This window comes from Xenopus tropicalis, chromosome 8, assembly GCF_000004195.4.
Source record: "Xenopus tropicalis strain Nigerian chromosome 8, UCB_Xtro_10.0, whole genome shotgun sequence".
NCBI classification, from domain to species: domain Eukaryota; kingdom Metazoa; phylum Chordata; class Amphibia; order Anura; family Pipidae; genus Xenopus; species Xenopus tropicalis.
The window spans coordinates 128,192,540-128,219,079 of NC_030684.2; the positions used below are offsets into that span (position 1 = coordinate 128,192,540).

Sequence of the window (26,540 nt, forward strand, 5' to 3'; positions counted from 1 at the left end):
TTATCTGCCTTCCTTTCTGCTTTTTGAGTTTAAAATGCTATCCAGCTGATGGTCACAGGCTTTCACTATTTTTCTTTCAATTGAGTCCTCTTCTATTTGTCTTTTAGTCTCTTACTCCAACCACTGCCAAGTTAAATCGCAACCAGACAGCTGCTGAAGTTCCTAACTGGAAAGCTGCTGAACATAAAGCTAAATATTTCAAAAACACAAGCTATAAAAAATGAACACCAGTTGCACATATTTATATCACTGCCAAGATTACATTAACACTTTAAGATAAACTACCTTGTTTAAAGGCATAGTTCACCTTTAAATGAACATTCAGTAAGATGTAGACAGTAGCCAGGGTGTTATTTTTCCTAGCAACCAGGCAGTGTCTTGAATAAAAGATGTATGTATATCTAAATAGAAAGATAAGTGATAAAAGTAACAATAACAATAAAATTGCAGCCTCACAGAGTAATAGTTTTTGGCTTCTTAAAAGCTGGAAAGAGGAAGAAGGAAAATAACTCAAAAATATAAAGATTAATGAAGACCAATTGCAGTTTCTAGGAATAGGACATTATATAACATACTTAAAGTTGAACCACCCCCTTTAAAGGAGAAGGACATTTTTGGCATTTTACTGCCAATAGATTGGCCAAATTGGCCTAGAACGCTATATTTATTCTGCAGAAAGCTTTACTATACCTGAGTAAAGAGCCCAAGAAGCTCCCTCCGTTTGTTTAAGATTGCAGCTGCCATTTTAGCTTGGTCTCAGTAGGTTCCGTGCTGCAGCTCTAGCTGCTGGTAGCTCAGATCATACATTCTGTTTGGAGGGGGAGCAGGAAAAGGGAGGGGGAAAGAGTAACAAACTAAAGCAGATTGGTGCCCCTGCCCTTTCTGAGAAAAGCAGGTCTGACACAGAAGAACATGTTTACACAAAAGAAGACAAGAAATCCTGTGTTTCTTTTGATAGAGGACTCAATGCAGCTTTTCTGTGAGCGCTTATGGCTGTATTTACATAGACCTTTTGATATTTCCTATTCAGGCAATGCCAGAACCAACATACACTTCTCTCTTCCACAGTAAAATCAGATGAACAATTTTTGAAACAAAATTTATTTTGATTTAAGTAAACACAGGCACACAGTATATAATAGGAAAATGAAAGCCAGTAAAACACTAGATATACTGTATGTAACCATTACAAATCTCTGGAATCATATATATAATCCCCTATGCATTATAGTTAGTAATAACGAGCAATTTTTATGTTAATCCTATCATCTCTGCTCTTATTAATGCCCAACCTATACGATCTTATATATTTCTCTTATTCATGTACAGAATGATCTGGACAGGAGGGATTATAGGAGTGGCAATTATAAAAAGGACAGAGAGGCACATACTTATATGAACTTACTTCTGTTGCCTAATTACCTAATGATTATTTATAAAAAGAGAATAGGTAGTGATGAGCAAATTTTTTTGCCAGGCATAGATTCTCAGTGAATTTCCGCATTTCGCCATTGCCGAATTGTTTCGTGAAACTTCTGAGAAAATTTGCTGCTGTAAAATTCATTGTGTGTCAAAAAAAGTTGTGGTCTCGTCAAACTAGGTGTGGTCGCGTCAAAATAGCTGTGGCCGTGTAAAAATAGGCATGGTCTTGTCAAACTAGGTGTGGGCGTGTCAAACTACGTGTGGTTGCGTCAAAATAGGCGTGGTCGTGTCAAAATAGGCATGATCTTGTCAAAATAGGTGTGGGCGTGTCAAACTAGATGTGGTTGCGTCAAAATAGGTGTGGTCGTGTCAAAATAGGCATGGTCTTGTCAAAATAGGTGTGGGCGTGTCAAACTAGGTGTGGTTGTGTCAAAATAGGCATGGTCGTGTCAAAATAGGCATGGTCTTGTCAAATTAGGTGTGGGCGTGTCAAACTAGGTGTGGTTGCGTCAAAATAGGCGTGGTCGTGTCAAAACAGGCATGGTCTGGTCAAAACAGGTGTGGGCGTGTCAAAATAGGCATGGGCGTGTCAAACTAGGTGTGGGTGTGTCAAAATAGGCGTGGGCGTGTCAAACTAGGTGTGGTCGCGTCAAAATAGGCGTGGTCGTGTCAAAATATGCATGGTCTTGTCAAAATAGGTGTGGTCGTGTCGAAATAGGCGTGGTCGTGTCTAAATAGGCATGGTCGTGTCAAAATAGGCGTGGTTGTGTCAAAATAGGCGTGGTCACGTCAAAATAGGTGTGGGCATGTCAAAATAGACGTGGTCGTGTCAAAATAGGCGTGGGCATGTCAAAATAGATCTGGTCGTGTCAAAATAGGCGTGGGCATGTCAAAATAGACGTGGTCGCGTCAAAATGGGCGTGGGCACATCAAAAAAGGGGGGTGAATTTTGCTGTTGTTTTGCAAAATGGACAGATTTGCTCATCACTAATCATAAGCACATAGTATATAATAGGAAAGTGAATGTAAGTAAACCACTAGATATATGTAACCATTATATATCTCTGCAATTATGAAATATATAATCCCCTATGCATTATAATTAGTAATAACAAGCAATTTTTATGTTAATCCTATCATCTCTGCTCTTATTAATGCCCAACCTATACGATCTTATATATTTCTCTTATTCATGTACAGAATGATCTGAACAGGAGGGATTATAGGAGTGGCAGTTATAAAAAGGACAGAGAGACACATACTTATATGAACTTACTTCTGTTGCCTAATTACCTAATGATTATTTATTAGAATTAAGAATTAATCTAATGTATTAAGATTAGCAGGTCAAGGTTCACCCTATGAACAAACAGAACTTCTTTGGTAAATCACGGAAACATATCTGATTTTTCCTTAGTTGGACCATCAACTGAAACTGCGCAGGAATGTTGGCTCACAAGACTTTCAGCAGTTGCCGAGTTTTCATTTGCTGCCTTACGCTTTAACCTTTCAAATTTTTTCCTTGCTGCACCCTAAAACAAATGGAAAGAGGCCAAGATATTAAGTGAATAGGGTTACATAATAAAATTTGCTACTGGCCAGGGAGCCTTTACTGGTCACCTGTTTAAAAGCAAACATCTTATTGGTTCCTATGGAACAGGATTTCCCTGTTGTGTTGGGACTTGGAATTATTACCTAGTGATGTGCACCAATGTGTGGGCCAACATCCGCACAATATTTGCACATCGCAGGCGCGTTTGGGTTGAGCTGCCATTTCCACCTGCAACCTTACTGTGCCCCACTTCTGCCTTTGGCAGCCTCTATTTATAAGCAAGTGCCGGCCCGCCCCACCCCCTTTGTGACGTCAGTGATGGGGCAGGAGTGGGTGTATAAATAGAGGGAGACTGCCAACACCTAAAACAAATAGCAGCTTTCACCAATTGGCCATTTTCCCTCTGACATTATCAGAGACATTTACATCTACATACAGCACATGTGCTCTGTAAAGTTCATGCAATGATGAATGCTGGCTTACACAGGCAGAACTTACTTTGATAAAAAGTCCTGCTTGGATTGTGCCCTATAGTGCTTAAACTGAACTCAGGAGAGGGGGTTAGGAGAAAACACATGTTTCCCCAGCAGAGTGCACAGCTAGGGCAGAGGTTCTATTGAAACCTGCAGTGCCATCTCTTCATTGGCTGTGTGTTGGTAACCTGGAGGAGGCCGAGTGAGTTAGAGGAGGAGAAGGAATCCCAAGTGATTAAGGGAAATACTATTAACCTTTAAACAACCAGAGTTGCAGGTATTTAAAGATTTTAAAGAGGCTGTTTAAAATGTACCTCAATCTGGTAAAGGTTTAACTCTGACTTTAGAATTTTTTAAATGCTTTAAAAATTGAAAAGCTAAAATTAGAATAAAAAAATAAGTATTTTATTTTATTAAGTGTCCTTTGTAATGACATTACATTTGCCCAATGACATTTGCTCCAAAATACTTTGTGTCTGTGTGTCCAATAGCTAATGGTGGCCACTAATGACAGAACAGTATTTTCTGCTGTAAAATGTGTAGGGACCCATAGAGGCCCCTATGGCTGTAAATCCCTACAGGTTCAGTTCCCTTAGTTACTGGGCAGAAGGGAGTGTATCTAAGTGAGTTCATTAACATATGTCTGCTATTGGCTAGCAGGGATGGTGACCACTTCCTGCCTCACTTTGGTATAGTGCTGGGAAGAGTGGCACCTTCCTGTTTGCTTTCACCTGAGGAACAGGGTGTTGCTGTGAGTTGAAGTCGGGGAACAGGGCCCCGTGAATGAGGCATTAGATAGTGGCAGGTGTAGCTCCCTGTATCAGTACCACTCTAGGGGTGTAAGGCAGTTAGGGTTGAGCTAGAAAGAGCAGTTCTGAGCTCCTTCATAGGACTTGCAGTTGGAGGTATCTCTACCAGGCCATATTGCCTGTAGTGTAGGGATCCCAGTGAATAGGGAATCAGGATAGAGAATTCCCTGAAGGGATCCACTATGGGGTGTGGCAGAGGGGAAGTGAGATTCCTGCCAAGTCTGCCCGCAGGGGAGTGTCAGTCTGTATTACACTCTGTGTGGGTGTTGCCTGTACCACTGGCCTCTGAAGCTGTATTGTGAGTAACCCTGTGGGTGTTTAATAAACACTTGTTGTTTTGTTCTTTGCAAGAACCTCTGGCGCCCTCTGTTTTATTTTTCATTCTAGTTCACCCTGTCGAAAGCTTGTAAATGTTTTTGAGATTCCATTTTCCAACACACTACTATGAGTTTCAGTATTCTCAAAATATTGTCTTTCACATCTCTCCCTGCCAGAAACCCTGTCTGATAAGGGTATATATAAACTAATATAGGTGCCTAGCTGTCCCATTCCTCTGGGTCCTTGTGATTTGATTGTGGTTTATCAATTATTGAATGCGGTTAATGTTAACTTACCAAATATATATTGATTCATAATATAATGCGACGTGCATTTTCTATTCTTCTATGGTGATTTAATATATTGTTCCCATGGGGCCTGATCAGAGCTAATAACTTCTGTCTCCCTAACATTTTATCAATGAATGAGATGTAACTCACCTTGATAGCCACGAGAGCCACGGCAGCCATTCCATTAACTATCGTCAGTGCAGCGCAAATTCCAATTTCCAACTTTCTCTCACGTAATACACGAAGGAATCCTTCCTCCTCTGAGGCAAATTAGAGAGGCTTCAGATGGGGTTTAGGCAGGTTACATATAGGCATTATGGTTGAACATGATGGACATGTCTTTATTCAACCTAACTTACCACTACTACTAACACAAAATGAGGAATTTATCTAGTAACATATTGGATAAAGGTGGGCAGAGATTTATAGTGGGACGGAGAGGGAAAGATAATAAAAAGGCAAGATAGCCAAATTAAAGGAGTTTTCACCTTTAAATTAACTTATAGTATGTTGTAGACCAGTGATCCCCAACCAGTGGCTCGGGAGGAACATGTTGCTCCCCAACCCCATTGATGTTGCCCCCAGGGACCTCAAAGAAGGTGCCCATTTTTGAATTTCTGACTTGGAGGCAAGTTTTGGAGGCATAAAGACCATGTATACTGCTCAACAGAGCCTCTAGTAGTCTTCCAGTCCCCACTGGGCTACTAATTAACCAATCTTAGGAAATCTAAGTCATTTAGGGGATGCTGCAGCCTTACTTACTTTTGAACAACCAGAAGGCAGATATTTAAAGATTTCGGAGGGGGGGGGGTTTACATGTCCTTTAAGCTACAGTTCTTCTCAAGCTATGATATTATTACAAACTATTGCTTACGGGGTGCTGGACTGCCTTGCAATGAGATCAGTGTGACATTTAAGTAAATAATTGTACATTCACTTCATAATATCTCCATAAAATAAGGTTGGGGATGTTAATGAAATCCTATTCAACAAAACTTTTTTTTCATAAAATACAAAAAAAAGACTGTAAACTGCACCCTTCCTTTGTAATGTATACATATTAAACTCAAAAACAGGTAACCATTTAATTAACAGTTGCACAAAATACTCTTAGAATTTCAAATATAACAGTTCTGCTTACCTAGTGGTTCGAAGAAACACTCAATTATCTCGTCACTGACTGGGTTGGAGACATGGGCGGTGAATGTGCCGGTGTCAGTACTGGGTACAGTGAGAGTCTTGTTACTGTCACTCAGCTGGTGTCTCTCAGGCAGGGCTCCCCCGTTCCATGCCCACACAACTGTCGCCTCTTCCCCACTGTAGGAAACACTCAGAATCGTTTTCATCCCTGATTCATCAAGGTTAGAAGTTATGTTGGACACAGAGACTGGATCTGGGGAGGGAAAACAGTACATGAAAATCTCAATTTATCATAAAAAATAACCTAACCCAGGGTTTCATTTAACTGTAGGGTAAGTTTTTTTTTTTAAAAAGTAAACCTTTTCTATGTAAGCTATAGGGATACACATATCGCCGTTGTTAATATCCCCTTTACATTTTTTGCTATCTGCATATTTTTTGTTGCCACTTTGCTATCACATTGTTACTCAATGACATATGAAATGCACTGTTCAGCACAGGAACCCTTAGGGCTGGGATCCCCAACCTTTTATACTAGTGAAAAAAAAGTGAAACATGTTGGTGAGCCACACAAGCAATGAATAAGCTTCTTTGGGAATGCCAAATAAGGGCTGTGATTGGCTATTTGGTGGCCCCATGAGGCCCGCTGGACATTCTGCTTGGAGTTAAACTGTCTCTTTGCTTCCAAAACTTGTCTCCAAGCCAGAAATTTAAAAATGGCACCTACTTTAGGGCCACTGGGAGCAACATCAAAGGGGGGAAGGTGCAAAATATGCTGCCCCCGAGCCACTGGTTAGGGATCACTGCCTTAGGGCCCTTTGTCCTATGTATTTCTTAGTAGAACAAATTTGCTCTATTTGAGAAAAGCCTGGAAACTTTTCATATGTAATGTATTCCTAAACATCTTACACATGTAATGTAATATTAAGCACTTAACCAAAGACATGACATCACACACACAAACAGTTTGGAACTCCTGAAGGCACAGTTTGTTACCATGATAGCTAGAATTCTGGGCAATGGCCATAACGATTGGATCTGACAAAAAATGAAGAGGAACCAAGGCTCCTCCCATGTCTTCATTTGCCAATGCACCAGAGAGTGCATACATCAGCCAATCAAACTTTTATGTCTGGAAATACCAAATATAATTCAATAGGATGGTCTAGATCAGATAGTGACTGCTATGTGGTTTCAAAAGTCAAAACCACCAGTGCATTAAAGAGAAGGGAACAGCCAGAAACTGCACTACACTGCACCAATGCAGTTGCTCATAGCAACAAATCAGAATCTCTGCTTTTAAAGTCTAACTTGCTGCAGACTGAGTAAAACTAATTGCTAACTGATTACTATTTGTAATTGAACTGGTTCAATTTAAAACATAATAGGGTTGATTCACTAAAGTGCGTTAATTATTATCACATGTTTTTTTGTGCTAAAATAGACGCGACAATTAGCGCGCGATACACTACAATATTACCGCGTGCGTTAATTTGCGCGCAAACAATTAATTTTAACGCATGCGTTAATTCGCGCGCCAAAATAACACTAACGCATGATTCACAAACACTTAGATGCGCTAAATATCGCATTAGTCTGTGAGAAAATTAACACCTACTTGGGGCAGGCGGTAATTATAGAAAAGTACAGTTAATGAGCTTTTGGCAACACAATATGGACTTTGCAGTGTTATTTATTCAGTCTGTGTTGGCCCCAGAGTGATGCATCCGCCAGTTTGCAGGGAAATGGTCATTTTTAATACAGTAATGTTCCGCAAGTATTGGCATGTATGGCTAAGATGGCGTGCGTTTATTCGCACGACTATTTATATGCGGCTACTAGTGATGGGCGAAATGTTTTGCCAGGCATAGATTCGCGGCGAATTTCCGTGTTTCACCATTAGCGGATTGTTTCGCGAAACGGATGAAAAAATTTGCATATGGTAGCATATAAATAGTAGCATATAAATAGTAGCATATGAATAGTGCATATAAATAGTAGCTGCATATAAATAGTAGCTGCATATAAATAGTAGCTGCATATAAATAGTAGCATATAAATGGTAGCATATAAATGGTAGCATATAAATGGTAGCATATAAATAGTAGCATATAAATAGTAGCTGCATATAAATAGTAGCATATAAATAGTAGCTGCATATAAATAGTAGCATATAAATGGTAGCCACATATAAATAGTAGCATATAAATGGTAGCATATAAATGGTAGCATATAAATAGTAGCTGCATATAAATAGTAGCTGCATATAAATAGTAGCTGCATATAAATAGTAGCATATAAATGGTAGCATATAAATGGTAGCATATAAATGGTAGCATATAAATGGTAGCATATAAATGGTAGCATATAAATGGTAGCATATAAATAGTAGCATATAAATAGTAGCTGCATATAAATAGTAGCATATAAATGGTAGCCACATATAAATAGTAGCATATAAATGGTAGCATATAAATGGTAGCATATAAATAGTAGCATATAAATAGTAGCCGCATTTAAATAGTAGCTGCATATAAATAGTAGCATATAAATAGTGCATATAAATGGTAGCATATAAATAGTAGCATATAAATGGTAGCATATAAATAGTAGCTGCATATAAATAGTAGCATATAAATGGTAGCCACATATAAATAGTAGCATATAAATGGTAGCATATAAATGGTAGCATATAAATGGTAGCATATAAATAGTAGCTGCATATAAATAGTAGCTGCATATAAATAGTAGCATATAAATGGTAGCATATAAATGGTAGCATATAAATGGTAGCATATAAATAGTAGCATATAAATGGTAGCATATAAATAGTAGCATATAAATGGTAGCCACATATAAATAGTAGCATATAAATGGTAGCATATAAATGGTAGCATATAAATAGTAGCATATAAATGGTAGCATATAAATAGTAGCTGCATATAAATAGTAGCATATAAATGGTAGCATATAAATAGTAGCATATAAATGGTAGCATATAAATGGTAGCATATAAATGGTAGCATATAAATAGTAGCATATAAATAGTAGCCGCATTTAAATAGTAGCTGCATATAAATAGTAGCATATCAATAGTAGCCGCATATAAATAGTAGCATATAAATAGTAGCCGCATATAAATAGTAGCCACATATAAATAGTAGCATATAAATAGTAGCCGCATATAAATAGTAGCTGCATATAAATAGTAGCATATAAATGGTAGCCGCATATAAATAGTAGCATATAAATGGTAGCATATAAATAGTAGCCGCATATAAATGGTAGCATATAAATAGTAGCATATAAGTGGTAGCATATAAATAGTAGCCGCATATAAATGGTAGCATATAAATAGTAGCATATAAATGGTAGCCGCATATAAATAGTAGCTGCATATAAATGGTAGCCGCATATAAATAGTAGCATATAAATAGTGCATATAAATGGTAGCATATAAATGGTAGCATATAAATAGTAGCCGCATATAAATATTTACATGCTACTATTTATACATAATATTATACTATTACATTATACATTATACATTATTACATACTATTTATACATATATTGCACATAATAATAGGCGTTAATTAGCGCGCATGCGGTAAATGCCGCATGCAGCATCGCGTGTAAATTAACGCAAGTATGCTTATAGTGAATCGTGCGTTAAGTCGCGGAAATTTAGACGCAATAACATTTTTAACGCACGCTATAAATAGCGCACGTTTTAACGCACTTCAGTGAATCAGCCCTAATATCCCCAATTTAACAAATTAGTTTTGTGTGCTTCTTTACATGGCAAGTGAATTTTACATAAAGATAACCATTAACCAAGGTCATGGGAACTTTACTTGCATCCTACTTAGAGCCACAGATGACTTACCCATAACCAAGCATGATGTTTCCTGGACCCACACCTCCTTCTTTATGCCGTGAAACATCAATTGGTAGTTACCAGTATCATTCTTCAGAGCATTTTTGATGATGCAGCAGCCAGTGGATACATTCACTCGCAGGCGCTCTCTGTTGAAGTCATGGTAGAAAATAGATTTTTCTGGGCAAAAATAATCCAGAATAGGGTCACCAACTGCCCGATCCAGAGTGTACATACCGCTCTTGTCACAGTTCAGACCACAGAGCTCGATATCAGAGGACACAGCCACTGAGAGTTGCTTTGTGAAGGCAGTTTCCGCTTGAGACAGAAAAAACAAACAACAATGTTTAGGGTATACAAACCATGTACCAGTTACCCCTTCCAGTTTTTTTTTACACACCTATCAGCTTTAGGAACATCAGACATAACTGGAGTGGGCTTGCTTATATAAATCATCACAAAAGCCAGTTTTGCTGGTGACAGATGTGGGTTGGATCAGGGTGGGGAAGGTCGCAAGGGCTGATGGTGTCAGGTCCGCCAACCGCCACTAGAGTTGGAAATAGTGAGTCTGAACCTGACCAAAACACGGGGTTCAGGTCTAACTGTACATCTCTAATAGACAGTTAGGGTCATTAATATTAATGTGCAGGATGGCCCAAACCCACGTGGCAGGTATTGGGCCAAACTCAGCCCTGGCTGCCTGCACTCTCAGCATGCCAGTATTCCTCCCCCAGCTGCCTGCTCATTGCCTATTTATATACTTGTGTATTTTGGTCCAGCTTTTTATCATTGTATTAATTTATTGAATGTTCATCCTGGGTACATGCTGACCAACTAATCCTGTTCTTTATTCACTGCTATGAGAAATAAATATAAAAGGGTAAAGCACCAACCAATGTAAATTTGTAAGGAAAAGAAACAGGTAGATGAAGACATATAAAGGACCAGGAAAAGCTATTTCCCATGGGGAAGGGGTGCCAAAATGTGTGGAACGCCCCTTGAATTCAATTTTCCCCTGGACCTTTTAAAAGAAAAATTCACCAGCCGGGGGGGAAAAGTGCCCACCAACATCACACTGTACATCCACGGCTTGGGCTTGTACAGTACAATAAGATTTTCTGATTTCACTCTACTGTGCAAATGTCAGTTTAAACCAGCAGAAGGGATGTCTGGGAAAGGAAAATGTTTTCCCCCGGGACAGTGCACAATTCTGGGGAAACCTTAGCAACTGGATTAACTGCCGGAGCCTAACATATTGCCACCCACCAGTGAATCTCACTTTTCCTTCCTTTAAAGTCAAAATCTACAAGAGGGACATTGAATATATTTTACAAACTAATGTATATGGCAAGAATTGAACTAAGCTGACTTTTTAAAGGGCAAATTTATCATCAACTTTTTTTTTATCAGCACTGTTGGTTCTGACCCTTAAAGGGGCAATATACCCCATTTTTCAACATGAATATAGATGCCTAATGTTTTAATTAGAAAGTATCTACATTTTTGGTCGTCACACTCTATCTACTTCCTGATCCCAAAGAGCAAAGTTCAACAAATCAGCTAAGAAGCTTCTGTATAAACAAACCCTTCCCTTCTCCCAGCTACAGCCTACCTTTTTTTAGATGAAGAGATGCTCATTTTACAGAGGCTACTAGTTTGTTTGTCTTTGGGATCAGGAAGTTGAATGTGGCTTTAGTTTTTTTCAAAGTTTAACAAATATTGTAGATATGTCCTAATCAAAACAAGAGGCAAAACTTATGCTCGGTACAAATCCTATTTATTGAACCAATGTTGAAAAAGTGGGTGTATTGTCTCTTAAATGCAATGTAGTAAACCAGCTCTCCTCTTCCAATTCCCAGTTGTGTGTGGTTTTTCACAGGTCTGTTAATAACTGGCCTCTGAGACATTGTTTCAAGAGTCAGTGTAAACAATAGAAAGAGATGGTCAATTGCAATTATATTGACAAAAAACCCGTGAAAATTTGTAATTACTGTATACCTGTAGTTGCTTCGAATTACATGCAACCAGAAAAATTGGGTGGATTGGGGGAATACACCTGCTAGAATCAAGGCAGACACATTTCTACACTGGGTTTAACCTGGTCACACTGAAAGAAATTACAGACATACTAGTGATGTTAGGGGGTAAAAAGGACATTATCAATATGAGATGGCAGACTTGTCCTTTACTACAAGCTGCTGAAATGGGCAGAAACCAGAGAACCAGAAAGGGTGGTAAAAATCAGGTAACTAATATGATTTAAAGAAAGAGATGGGGAGAGAGCAGGGAAGAGAAAGATGCCACAGCACTCACAAAAAGGAAAAGCTGTCTATAAAACCATATAGTAAGGAGATACTCACCGACTACCACATGTGAAGATGCAATAAGAAAACATAAAAGCCATGTTATGTCTCTCATAAAAAGGAAAAGCCCCTTCAGTTTATGCGCTATACCAATGGTACCTAGGTAAAAGAGGTGAAAAATGGAAAAAATACTGGATCAATGTCCCAGGAAACCAAATATATTTTTGTGCTTAGAACCTGCACCTATGAAGAACCCTGTAATCTCATTCGCAGTCCGCAGACCAATCTGAATATAATTCACTTTTTGACCATTAGCAGGATAATTCTGCGGCTTTCTGCCCTTGTACTTGGATGACCCTGGCATTATAAGTTTTGATTATCAAATGTCCTGCCTTAGCACAAAGGAAAAGGGGACATCACCTTGCAGGAAACATTAGCTAAAGGCGTGTGAGTAAATATCGAAGAAGAGGATCGAAAGGTCTGAGGCAAACTATCTTGAATCAAATATGGTTTCATCATACTCTACCAGTTAGTCTAGTCTAGCTGGATGGTATTATAGTACCTATCTACTGTAAGGACAGTCAATGGAATACAATGTCAGTAATTACACTACAGAACTGTATGTCAGTTATTCATGTACTGTACTTTTAAATGAACTCTTAGTATGCTGTAGGCAGTGATATTCTGAGATATCTATTCAAGTTTTTGGACTGGAGAATTAACGCCAATTTGTAATTTTAGCAGCTTTCTGGTTACTAAGGCTGCATTAACCCTAGCAACCAGGCAGTAGTTTGAGTGGAAGACTGTAACATGAATAGGAAGATAAGTAATAGAAAGTAACAACAACTATAAAATTGTAGCCTCATAGAGCTATAGGTTTTTGGCGGCCAGAATCAGTGACCCCTCTCTGGAAAATGGAAATAGGCTGAAGGGGAAGATAAAGAATTAAAAATAATAATAAAAACATAATGAACATTTGAAAAAGTTGCTAAGAGCAGGACACTTTATAGCTTAAACTAGCCCTTTATGTACAAGCATGCTATGTCAGTGATTCAGGCACCGTCACACTATGGCGTCCGTTTACTAAAGTGCATTAAAATTAGTTGCACAATTTATAGACAGAATAAACGCCAAATATGTTATCGCCAGTTTACTAAAAGGCGACCTTATGTAGTGGCGTTTATTTATTTTTTCGCCATAAAATTATCAAGGGGACAGGAAATATCCCACAACCCACTATTTTTTTATGTATGTGTATGATTCTATTGGCAGGGGCTTGGTTTCATAGTGATTGGCTATACTCCGCATTTAGATGATGCAAAAAGGTTGGTAAAAATTTTTATATTTCATTTGTTTAGATTCTATTTGCAGAGTGTAAGTTCACTCAATCAAGTTTATAAAGTTTTTAAGAAGCATTTTTGTTTTTGATTTCTATTTTATTGACAGGGTGTAAAGTTCAAGAAAGTTGCTCTAGTTTTGAAGAAGCATATCTGCCCATATATATTTGTCATTAAAAATTGGCATAATAAACGCCATAAAAGGAGAAACATTCGCAAACTTAATTTTGTCGCCAGAATATTCTCAACTTGCTAAAATTAACGCAAATGATCGCAGTGATTTCCACACACATCGCTGTTTAGTAAACTTTGACACGGCGAATATTCTCTGTGATAACCTGCAGAAAGTCATAGACAATTTTAATGCACTTTAGTAAACGGACGCCTATGTTACTAACTACGGGAATCTGTGAATTTAGGATAGTGGGAGGATTCATGATTAAATTAAATACAGTCATGTGACTACTGTGTCAGTGATTGAACTACATATTGGGGCCGATTCACTAAAGTGCGTTTTAACGCGTCTTAATTTTCGCGACTTTTCGCACGATTCACTATAATCATACTTGCGCTATTTTACGCGCGGTATTTCATGCGATATTTTTGACGCGATAAATAACGTGCGCTGTATTTTTTGCATGCACGCTATTTATCGTATGCGCAAATTGTCGCGACATTACGCACGCGACAATCGGCAGCATAAAACTGGCGACATTTTGCCCTGGGAGAGCACAGAGTGCTACAGAGGTGCTGTATAAATGTTTATTTGCAAAAAAAAAACCCAAAAACCAATAAAAATATAAGTAAGAAAAAAAAAAGTGCTAGAGATAATAAAATGGGGGGGGGGCATTTAAGAATATTTAGCCAAATACTTAGGGGTCCGTTTGCTAAAGTGGCTTAAATTAAGTGGGAGATTTTAGACCAGGGTCGGACTGGGCCGCCAGGACACCGGGAAAAATCCCGGTGGGGGGCCCCTGGGGGGGGGTTAGGGGACGCGGCTGGGGCACCTGCAGGGCCCCTGGGGCGGGAGCCCCAGTGGGCCCTGCACCCCCCAGTCCGACCCTGTTTTAGACACAGAATAAATGGCAAATATTTTATGGGCACTTTATTATACGGGGACAAATATAATATTGCAATTATTCTGGCAACAAAACATTGGATTGGCAGTTATCACACTCGGCAGAAAATACGCTACGTACTAATTAACGCAAGTTTTACTATTCAGCAAAATGGGCTAAAGATAAAATTGTTGCCAGAATATTTGCAAAAATTTAACCCATATAGCATATTGATGCTGTTACTGATAAATGTAAGAGTGTAGGGGAAACTACATGAAAGTATAGAATACCATATCAAGGAAGGATAAATAATTACACATTACTCAGTTCAAAAGTAGAAAAATAAAAACTTTTAATTTAACAAATAAAAAAAAAAAAAATCGCCAAAATATACATAGTAATGTATTTTGCGCGACAAAATATTCACCGCTTTGTACTGTATATTATCGTGACAAAATATCCACCGCTATAGTACTGTATATTATCGCAACTAAATATTTACCGCTATAGTACTGTATATTATCGCGACAAAATATTCACCGCTATAGTACTGTATAATAGTAGCGAAATTCCATACATGCCAAGACTTTAGTAAAATTGAGTAAAAAGACACAGACTTGAATAAATAACACTGTAAGTCCATATTTTATTGCCAAAAACTCATTTACTGTACTTTTCTATAATTTTTCGCCTGCCGCCTGCCTGTAGTAGGTGTTAATTTTCGCATAGCCGAATGTGATATTTAGCGCGCCTAAGTGATAGTGAATCATGCGATAGTATTCTTTTCAGCGCGGAAATTAATGCATGCGTTAAAACTAGCGCGAAAAATACCGCATGCGAAAATGGCGACTTACCGCACGCGATAATACTATGGTGAATCGCGCGCTAATTATCGCGACTTATTTAACGCAAAAAAGCGTGCAATAATTTTTATCGCACTTTAGTGAATCAGGCTCATTATGTCAACAACGATTCCTATCTTTTGGCCAGTTGCTGGCAATTTAAAACAAAATTGCGTGTTCCTTGCAAGATGATTCTCAGCTCTAAGTACAGATTTCCTGCATTTAAAATGAATGCAGAAACTTCTAAAACCCACCTTCTGATTTCCTTGAAAAATTGTTGATTTTTCTGTTATTTCTTTTTATCATTTGGACTGGGGAAAAAAAATACACAATGCAGTCAAATACAGTAGAAAGCAGGCAGCAAAAATGGATTGTGTTCTGCATTACAAAGTTTATGTTTGATTTGATTAATTCTACTCTGAGTGTATGTGTATGCTGAAATGTGGGTCCTACACAAACATTACCAGCGCCAGGAATCCACACTCCCTGAGTTGCCCACCCCTTCGCTAAACGCTATATTGAAGTGCAGAGGGACTGGTCTAACTATAAACCAATAAGGCACATATGCTAATGGAACACTAGATACATGCATCTTTGCCCAGTAACAGGATAATGAAGGAAATGGTAAGGTTTAAAAAGCCATAGGGGCATATTAACCCTATGGGTCCTTACATAATTATAAATATATGTATTAGTTAGCCTGTAGGCCTTAAAATGGATTTTAAGCTCTACTGATGTGAATGATGCATAATCTCTATAAACTGGTGTGGAATATGATGATGCTTTATTTGTTTATATTTATATATAATACACAAGAGCCATGAATACCTTAAATTCATTATATCTTTATAAACAGTGCTTAGTGATAATTACTTAGTGTAATTACTGTCACATGACTCACTGAAACTTGTAAACTTTAATAAAGTACCCCCTGTTGTAAAATATGAGGATATTAGAAGTCACCTCTGAGTTCCATGACCTGTATAAAAGCACTTGGCATTCAGCTTTGTCCCTTTATATGGTCATGGAACTCCTTGGTGACTTGGTAATATCTATATATTTTAGAATAGGGGGTACTATATTCACTATATATAGACATGATTATATAATTTATAGTAGATCCAAACTTACTCTTTTCACCCTTTGGATCAGTAGACAGCAGATCCGCAATTTTTTTGTCCCCTGAAAAAGTAAAACATCTAAACAACAATTCAAATTATAGTCCATGCTTAGAAAAAATAATCCTATACTTGCTACAAGATCCCATCCGCAGAGGCGGAATCCAAAACAGGCAAAAGGTCAGGGCAAGCGGCAGTCAAGCGAAGTCGAGGACAGGCCAAGGTCAAAACCGGGAAATCAAGGCAGAACTAGGAAGGGCACAGGAACAAGGCAGAAAGCAGGATCAGGACACGGAACTGGAGCTTGGAACCAGCAAGAACAAGAAAGTCACAGGAACAGGGAACACGGAGGCAGAGTCACGAGAAACAATCAATGACCAAGCAAGGGGCAATGGTCAGGGAAAGGCTTATAAAGGGAGAAGATTAGGAGATGGGAAACACATGAGGTTAATGAGGTAGGCGGAGGAAAGAGCAGACAGAAAGTAGGAGACAAACAAGAGAAGAATCAGACAGACAGCCCAAATGCCTCCAGTGGCTAGAGGCAAATACATGCTGCCAGGAACACCCCAAGTGGTGTTCAAATCCTGGCTGATCCTGACACCCACCTTCCTAAAATTGCGCGTTGCCTTGCAAGATCATTTTATCTCTAAGTACAGATTTCCTGCATTTAAAATGAATGCAGAACCTTCTAAAACCCACCTTCTGACTGGGAGTTCCATGAAAATTTGTCGATTTTTCTGTTATTTTTTATCATTTGGCCTGGGGAAAAAAAATACACAATACAGTCAAATACAGTAAAAATGAATTGTGTTCTGCATTACAAAGTTTATATTTAATTTGCTAAATTCTACTCTGAATGTATGTGTATGCTGAAATGTGGGTCCTACACGGAAAAACTTTCATGACATCAATGTGATTGCAGGCCGATAGAAGATTTATCATACAAATCAGTCAATATGTACAGATTTGGCTGTTTAACTTTAGTTTTCTGCAGGGCCGGATTTGTCTTCTGGGCGCCCTGAGGCCGCCCCTGTTGGCCCCCTTTAAACTCCCGTACGGAGCAGTGGGGAGAGGTCCCGACTGGTCCGTATGGGAACCAAATTTAAAAATTTTGTTGCAGCGGTGGGCATGCCGCCCTAGGCCCGGGCCTTTGTGGCCTCACCACAAATCCGGGCCTGGTTTTCTGTTCGTTGGATCAAATAAGTTATAGCTGAGGAGCATTCAGGGGCATTACCAGCGCCAGGAATCCACACTCCCTAAGTTGCCCAACTATTGCTGTATCCAAAGCGCTTCAACAAAACCACTGACTGAGCACAGGGCAAAAAGAAAAAAAAAATTCAAATTAAACATTTTAGTTTAATAAGCATTTTAGTTTTTTTTTTACTTTTTTTTAATGTAATATTACATGTGATTTGCTAATATCAGAGAAGGGCCTGTTGTACTGCTTACTCTATTCAGTATAAAAGCAAACTCTTCTGTAAGCTCCAGCAGTATTAAATATTTCACATTGTTCGTTTGGTTTGTTTAAAGGGGAGGTTCACCGTCAGGTAAACTTTTAGTACAGGTATAGGACCCATTATCCAGAATGCTCGGGACCAAGGGTATTTTGGATAAGAGGTCTTTCCGTAATTTGGATCTCCATACCTTAAGTCTACTAAAAAATCAATAAAACATTAATTAAACGCAATAGGATTATTTTGCATCCAATAAGGATTATTTATATCTTAGTTGTAAAATATGAGGATATTAGAAGTCACCTCTGAGTTCCATGACCTGTATAAAAGCACTTGGCATTCAGCTTTGTCCCTTTATATGGTCATGGAACTCATCTGTGACTTGGTAATATCTATATATTTTAGAATAGGGGGTACTTTATTCACTATATATAAATATGATTATATAATTTATAGTAGATCCAAACTTACTCTTTTTTCTGTTTGGATCAGTAAACAGCAGATCCGCAATTTTTTTGTCCCCTGAAAAAATAATAAATCTAAACAACAATTCAAATTATAGTCCATGCTTAGAAAAATAATCCTATACTTAATATCCAATAAGGATTATTTATATCTTAGTTGAGATCGAGTACAGGTACTGTTTTATTATTGTTCTGCCCCAATAAGGGGTAATTATATCTTAGTTGGGATCAAGTACAGGTACTGTTTTATTATTACAGAGAAAAGGGAATCATTTAACCATTAAATAAACCCAATAGGACTGTTCTGCCCCCAATAAGGGGTAATTATATCTTAGTTGGGATCAAGTACAGGTACTGTTTTATTATTACAGAGAAAAGGGAATCATTTAGCCATGAAATAAACCCAATAGGGCTGTTCTGCCCCCAATAAGGGGTAATTATATCTTAGTTGGGATCAAGTACAGGTACTGTTTTATTATTACAGAGAAAAGGGAATCATCTAAAACATGAAATAAACCCAATAGGGCTGTTCTGCCCCCAATAAGGGGTAATTATATCTTAGTTGGGATCAATACTCTGCCTGCCCTTAGCTGCCTGTGTGTGCCATACTCTGCCTGTCCTACCCTGCCTGTGTGTGCCATACCCTCCATGCCCTATGCTGCCTACGTGCCATACTCTGCCTACCCTATATTCCCTGCAGTACCTATGTCTGAGGTGTGAACAGGGGAACAATGTGGATGATTACAGCCTGAGCCTGAGGTGTGAATACAGGGGGATTACAGCCTGAATCTGAGGTGAGAACCATGCAGGGGGCCAGTCAGTCTCAGTACTGATACCATTTAAAGCTTACACAAAGGTAAGCCATCAAAGCAGCCAGACAGGTGGGGGGCCACACAGAGGGGGGACAGCACTGAGTTAGACTATGAGGAAGCTTCCTGCTGATTGGCTCAGATCCACATTCCTAAGGGGGGGGGTGAGTTCTTAGCATTCTTGAAGGAGGGGTGAGCAGGAGAGAGCAGAAAGCTGCATGTCTCTGGCACAAGTAATCTTTTTACAGAGAAGTCAGTGCAGCATTTCTGTAAGTGCTTATGCTGTATTTACATAGACCTTTCTGATAAAGCTTACTTAGTTTTTACCTTTCCTTCTCCTTTTAGATATGGAGATTCAAATTACAGAAAGATCCCTTATTCGGAATACCCCAGTTCCCAAGCATTCTGGATAACAGGTGCCATACCTGTACTTATCTTTTTTTATTTAGGCCCTCCTCTATTCACATTCCTGTCTCTCTTTCAAACATCTGCCTGGTTGCTAGGTTGAATTGGACAATAGCAACCAGATAGCTGCTGAAATTCCCAACTGGGGAACTGCTGAACAAAAAGCTTAATAATAATTAAAAAATCTCAAATAGTAAAAAATGAAAAGGCCAATTGCAAAATGTCTCAGAATAGCACTCTCTACATCACACTAAAGGTTAATTTAAAAATGAACTACCCCTTTCATACAAACTTTTGACTGTCCTAAGGGTACATGTAATGCTTCAGTATGGTGCTTTGCAAATGGTGGTACGCTAAGAACAGGGGGGCCCAACAGAATGCTGCTAAGGCATTGCAAATGAGTCTCTCAGGAAAGCTCCGGCATAATGCAGACAGAAAATTGAAAGCTGTGGCTTGCAGCAACATATTTTGTTTCACATTGTATTTCAAGTGTAAGAAGAAAAACACATATCTCTTGTAATGCAAGTAATTGTAACCCCTATTTGGCTGTAAAAACAGGCAACACCAGCTAGATTGGCATTTAGAGCATGGGGTACATAGGACTCTACACATCAGATGGGTTTTCGCTATGTGGAAATATCCTTGGGGTGTAGTGCAAGTAAAACTCACTTAGGCTGTGAGCAAATTAATATAAAAGAATGAGAGCCAGAAGGTTCTTTTGTGATGAAACAGAATGTAACTTGTTTATTGTACAAGACAATTATCAGTCAGGGTTATTGCATATACTCACACAGAGGAGATAGCAGTTAGAAGCACTGAGGATAGAAAGAGAGGATGTCCACCGCTTTATTCCACCTCTAATGAGTCTGGGCAGGGTAAAGACACCAAACAGCACAGCACCACTATGGAGAGTAGTCTGGACATTTATCTCAGGATGTACACCTTAGCTGTTAAGGATTCCAAACAGCTGACTATGGATCAGGGATTGGAACTAACCTGAATCCTGCGTCTTAACCGTGGTCCTGCACTTGCCTGTAAGGAAAAGTACTTCCAGCTAATCCCTCCTGGTTGGAGCCAGAAACTGCTCTTTCTATCAGACCTTTCTGCCTCACTTTACTCGAAAGGGCTCTTAGGATGTTTTTCTATTCTAGCTTTTCCTCGTTCACAGGGTCCCTGTTCCCTGACTTTCACTTGAGTCAGAGGTTTCTCTAGGGTAAAATGGTTTACTGGGGCCCTGTTGATCCCAGGAACAGTGGAACTTCCACCCGAGTCAACAGATGCAGCCAAAGAGGAAGACCCCACCCCTTTGCTCAACACAATATTAGAGTGCAGAGGGAGTGGTCTACCTATAAACCAATAAGGTACATATGCTAATGCAGTGATCCCCAACCAGTGGCTCGGGGGTAACATGTTGCTCACCAACCCCTTGGATGTTGCTCTCAGTGCCCCCAAACCAGGTAGTTATTTTTGAATTCCTGACTTGGGGGCAAGTTTTGGTTGAATAAAAACAAGATTTACACCCAATAAAAGCCCCCTGTAAGCTGATAGGGTGCATAGAGGCCCCTAATAGCCAATTGTAGCCCTTATTTGGCACCTCCATGAACTTTTATGGTGCTTGTGTTGCTCTCCAAGTCTTTTTACATTCGACTGTGGCTCACGGGTAAGAAAGGTTGGGGACCCCTGTGCTAACGGAACACTAGATACATGGGCCTCAGTCCAGTAACAGCATAATGAAGGAAATGGTAGGGTTTAAAGCCATAGGGGCATATTAACCCTATGAGTCCCTACATAATTATAAATATATGTATTAGTTAGCCTGCAGGCCTTAAAATGGATTTCCCTAGGCAACACGCCACTCCCTCTCTTCAGAGATCATCTTTGTCCTCTTGACACAATACCAACAGAAAAGTTGTCTGCTGGACTCACAACCCCGCCTCTTCTTGGTGATTGGCTAAATTACTCTCCCAAGGTGATACAGAAAAGCACAGCTTCTGCTTATTAATTCATCAGAACAACATCAGAAAATGACAAGTTACAGTTTAAATCATTTATTCTAAAGTGCTACATCCTCATAACACGCTAGTTAAAGTATATGAGGATATTAGAAGTCACCTCTGAGTTCCAAGCACCTGGCATTCAGCTTCGTCCCTTTATATGGGCATTGAACTCCTTGGTGACTAATAATATCTATATATTTTAGAATAAGGGGTACTTTATTCACTATATATATATATATATATATATATATATATACTGGAACAAGTACAGCACTCCTAGGATTTAAAGAATTGTGAGCAAAATGTAAATGCAAAAATAGAAAGGTTTATTACTCAACGTTTCGGTCTCACACAGAAACCTTCATCTGGAGTGAAAATGTTTCGGTTTCTGTGTGAGACCGAAACGTTGAGTAATAAACCTTTCTATTTTTGCATTTACATTTTGCTCACAATTCTTTAAATCCTAGGAGTGCTGTCCTTATTCCAGTGCATTTTTTTGTACTAGCACCCAGGTTTTGTTGCTGCAAATGGTGTGCAAATAGTAGATCCAAACTTACTCTTTTCTCCATTTGGATCAGTAGACAGCAGATCTGCAATTCTTTTGTCCCCTGAAAAAAATTATAAATCTAAAGAACAATTCAAATTATAGTCCATGCTTAGAAAAATAATCCTATACTTAATATCAGGCCAGAGGAGGGATGCTCTAGCACGAAAGGGGTTAAGCTAAGCACATTTTTTCCCAAGAGACAGAGAAGCCCTTTAATCAAAGATGCCAGTAGGGGGCTTTGTAATCGGGTTGTGTGTTTGTCTTGCTACAAGATCCCATCTATATATCTGCCATCTGTAATATATCTGCCCGCCAGTGTACACACTGGGTAGATTTTGCACAAAAACACAATAATGTGAATTAGACTAAAGACAGGATCCACAGAATGTAGTTCCACCCCGCCCCACTAGTGCATGGAGACTAGTGTGCAAGTAGAGTGGATGTAAGGAAAATAACTGGGTGGGAGAAAACAAGAATCCTTTTTGGGCTGGATTATTTGCACTGTATCAACAGCCTGTCTGGGATAATACCAATGTGTCTGATGTAATATGTGTCCTGTCTAGTTTATTATGCTTAAAGAAATATATCCTTTTGGGATTCCCACCTTCCAAAAATTGCGCGTTGCCTTGCAAGATCATTTCTAACTCTAAGTACAGATTTCTTGCATTTAAAATGAATGCAGAACCTTCTAAAACCCACCTTCTGATTGGGAGTTCCATGAAAATTTGTCAATTTTTCTCTTATTTCTTTTTTTCATTTGACCTGGGGAAAAAAATACACAATACAGTCAAATACAGTAGAAAACAGGCAGCAAAAACGGATTGTGTTCTGCATTACAAAGTTTATGTTTGATTCGATAAATTCTACTCTGTGTGTATGTGTATGCTGAAATGTGGGTCCTACACAAACATTACCAACGCCAGGAATCCACACTCCCTGAGTTGCCCAACTATTGCTGTATCCAAAGGGCCTCAACAAAAACACTGACTGAAGCACGGGGCAAAAAAAAAAAAAATATTCAAATTAAACATTTTAGGTTTAATGAGCATTTTAGGTTTTTACTTTTTTAATGTAATATTACATGTGATTTACTAATATCAGAGAAGGGCCTGTTGTACTGCTTTCTCTATTCAGTATAACATCAAACTCTTCTGTAAGCTCCAGCAGTATTAACATAGGCCACAATATCATTAAATATTTCACATTGTTCGTTTAAGGGGTGGTTCACCTTAAGGTAAACTTTTAGTATGTTATAGAATGGCCTTTTCTTAGCAAGTTTCCTGTTGGTCATCATTTTCTATATTTGTTTTATAGTTTTTGACTCTTTCTGGGGGGTCACTGACTCCAGCAGCCAAAAAATTGTTGCTTTGTGAGGCTACACTTTTATTGTTATTGTCACTTTTTAATACAGATATGGGATCCTGTATCCGGAAACCCATTATCCAGAAATTTCAGAATTACGGGAAGGTCCTCACCCATAGACTAAATTTTAATCAAATAATCCAGATTTTTAAGAATGATTTGCTTTTTCTCTGTAATAATAAAACAATACCTGTACTTGATCCCAACTAAGATATAATTACCCCTTATTGGGGGCAGAACAGGCCTATTGGGTTTATTTAATGGTTAAATGATTCCCTTTTCTCTGTAATAATAAAACAGTACCTGTACTTGATCCCAACTAAGATATAATTACCCCTTATTGGGGGCAGAACAGCCCTATTGGGTTTATTTAATGTTTAAATGATTCCCTTTTCTCTGTAATAATAAAACAGTACCTGTAATTGATCCCAACTAAGATATAATTACCCCTTATTGGGGGCAGAACAGCCCTATTGGGTTTATTTCATGGTTAAATGATTCCCTTTTCTCTGTAATAATAAAACAGTACCTGTACTTGATCCCAACTAAGATATAATTACCCCTTATTGGGGGCAGAACAGCCCTATTGGGTTTATTTAATGGTTAAATGATTCCCTTTTCTCTGTAATAATAAAACAGTACCTGTACTTGATCCCAACTAAGATATAATTACCCCTTATTGGGGGCAGAACAGCCCTATTGGGTTTATTTCATGTTTAAATGATTCTCTTTTTAGAAGTCCCCTCTGGGTTCCATGAACTGTATAAAAACACTTGCTATTCACCTTGTCCCTTTATATGGTCATTGAACTTAGTGCTGGGCTGTATGACCAAAAATTAATATCACTGTATTTTTCAAAATTATATCGGTGTCACGGTATTTGACGGTATTTTTTTTCCCCATGCATGATTAGGTGTTAAACCCATTTCCTAATAAATTAGAGAATAATTACTGCAGTATATTGGCTTACATTGACAGGACTAGTATTAACCCAGGTTTGATTGGTCTCACAAAATGCTGCTGTTCACAAGGAGGTGACAGTGGCACTCATAATTGTAATGAGGTTAAGAAATCAAAATCAGACAGAATTCATGACTTGCAGTCAAAATACACAACACTTTATTGTGCAAGTTTTGCAGCTTGAAAACATCTTTAAACTGGCTACAATGTAAACAATATGTCCCTAACTGCAAAATGAAAACTTAATCCACTGAACTTTCATTAAGGCAAATTACCTAAAACAGGTAAATACAAAAGGACTGAAACTTTTCACTTTGTGAAACATTAATATTACTTCAAATCCAAACAGGTAGTATTCAAGTATTTAAAATATAAAAGAAGTTTAACTTGAAAACTTCTTAAACAACTAAACCTTCACTAAGGCAACTTGCTTCAAGATGAGGTATATATTCATACACACATTTAAACAAATAATAAAATAATAATAGTAAACTAAAAGTATGCAACTTGCATAAATAATACTATTGCTCAACCCCAGGAACAGTACACTCACTGTATTCAAGTATCAAAAATATAAAAGAAGGGAATATGGTTTGCAGGCTTATCCTGTAGCATTGAAACAATGCACATATTTCAACCTCATGGACAAGCTCCATAAATTAGGTATTTCAGCCATCACAAATTTTGAGCAAGGAAAGCCAGATGGTCCACAGTTTCTGGTTTGAGTGCAGCTCTATGGCATGTGATGATATTGCCACCAGTGCTGAACACTCTCTCAGACGGAGCACTTGTGGCAGGTATGCATAAATACTGTTGAGCTAGTTTTGCAACACGGGGGAAGTTTGCCTGATAGCATCTCCACCACTTCAAAGGGTCTGCATCACTGTCAACCTCTGTGGTCTGCAAGTAGGCTCTCAAATCCATCTTGATGTTTTCCTCCTCTGAGAGTGTTTCTCCGCTGCAGCCCATGCTGCTGGTGCTCTGCTTTTTGAAAAAGCTGGACAAGGACTTTTTTCTCTTTTCCTCTGGTGGAGCAGCAGGCCCTGCTGCAGCTGCTGCAGCACCAGAAGGCCCAGGGAGAGGGTCTTGCTGTTGATCCTTGAGGCACTTGATTTCTTCCATGGCTCTGGAGAGGACATGTTCCACATTTTCTTTCTTTGTGTAGGTGGTTCGGAATCGTGGATCAAGGAAAGATGTGATATCGAGCAGGTCATCTGTGTCTGCGTTGGAGTATTTCTCGTTCAAGTAGGCTAGAATGTTTCTCTTCACATCCCTGGTCAGTTCAGTGTTGTCGTCTTCCTCAGCAAGAATGGTAGTGTTGAACAGATGAAGTACTGGCTTTACATATGACACGCTGACATAATGCTCTCCAGATAAGGCATCTGTGAAGTCCTGGAGTGGGCTCAACCCCTGACAGAGAGAGAGAGAGAGAGAGAGAGAGAGAGAGGGAGAGACATTAATGTTACAATAAAATTAAAGAAGTGCATTCACTGGATGGCTGCAAATGAATAGAAAAAAAGAGTTTTGCTAAAAATAGCACATAATAAAAGAAAAACAACCACACACCTTGTTGACAGCCTCAAGGACTTCCACATCTTGCCACCTGAGGATTAAATGCCTTGACCTTTTATCAGCTGTTAGAAGCTGATTGATGCCTCTCTCTTGCTCTAATACTCTTTGAATCATCATCTGACGTGATCCCCACCTGGTGGGCGTCTCAGTTGTGAGCTGGTGCTTTGGAAGACCCAGTTCATTCTGTACCTTGGCCATTTCCCTCCTTTTTTTCCATGAGTATGAAAAGGCTGCCACAATTTTTTTGCAGACTCCAACTGCACGCTGTATGCGGTCATCTTTCATAGCTGTCTCTGTAAAAATGGCAAAAGGGTATAACTATCATTATTATGTATTTATAATTTATTATAACAGTCAGATTAATTAAATGTATAGTCAAATTAATATAATAACTAGGGCTTACCAATGGCTAGGTGAAGCCTGTGACC

At 38.7% G+C, this 26,540-nt stretch overlaps 2 protein-coding genes across 2 annotated transcripts in view; both read right to left on the bottom strand.

The window, feature by feature from the left end:
* Positions 1-1,083: 1,083 nt before the first annotated feature.
* The window catches only part of LOC100494472, a 34,585-nt gene continuing 9,128 nt past the window's right edge, over positions 1,084-26,540 (bottom strand). Inside the window, exons 4-14 of the mRNA XM_031892146.1 lie at positions 22,918-22,980; positions 22,229-22,279; positions 18,468-18,518; positions 17,242-17,301; positions 16,556-16,606; positions 15,679-15,735; positions 12,245-12,346; positions 9,894-10,202; positions 6,006-6,257; positions 5,015-5,124; positions 1,084-2,954 (exon numbers count right to left, since the gene is read on the bottom strand). Coding sequence (XP_031748006.1) covers positions 2,811-2,954; positions 5,015-5,124; positions 6,006-6,257; positions 9,894-10,202; positions 12,245-12,346; positions 15,679-15,735; positions 16,556-16,606; positions 17,242-17,301; positions 18,468-18,518; positions 22,229-22,279; positions 22,918-22,975 — 1,245 coding nt within the window. The 5' untranslated portion in view covers positions 22,976-22,980 and the 3' untranslated portion in view covers positions 1,084-2,810. The remainder of the gene's footprint in view (positions 2,955-5,014; positions 5,125-6,005; positions 6,258-9,893; positions 10,203-12,244; positions 12,347-15,678; positions 15,736-16,555; positions 16,607-17,241; positions 17,302-18,467; positions 18,519-22,228; positions 22,280-22,917; positions 22,981-26,540) is intronic.
* LOC108644464 (zinc finger BED domain-containing protein 1) overlaps positions 24,668-26,540 on the bottom strand; it is a 2,614-nt gene continuing 741 nt past the window's right edge. Inside the window, exons 1-3 of the mRNA XM_018089730.2 lie at positions 26,516-26,540; positions 26,107-26,405; positions 24,668-25,950 (exon numbers count right to left, since the gene is read on the bottom strand). The exon at positions 26,516-26,540 is cut by the window's right edge and continues 741 nt beyond it. Of these exons, the coding sequence (XP_017945219.2) occupies positions 25,216-25,950; positions 26,107-26,405; positions 26,516-26,540 (1,059 nt within the window). The 3' untranslated portion in view covers positions 24,668-25,215. The remainder of the gene's footprint in view (positions 25,951-26,106; positions 26,406-26,515) is intronic.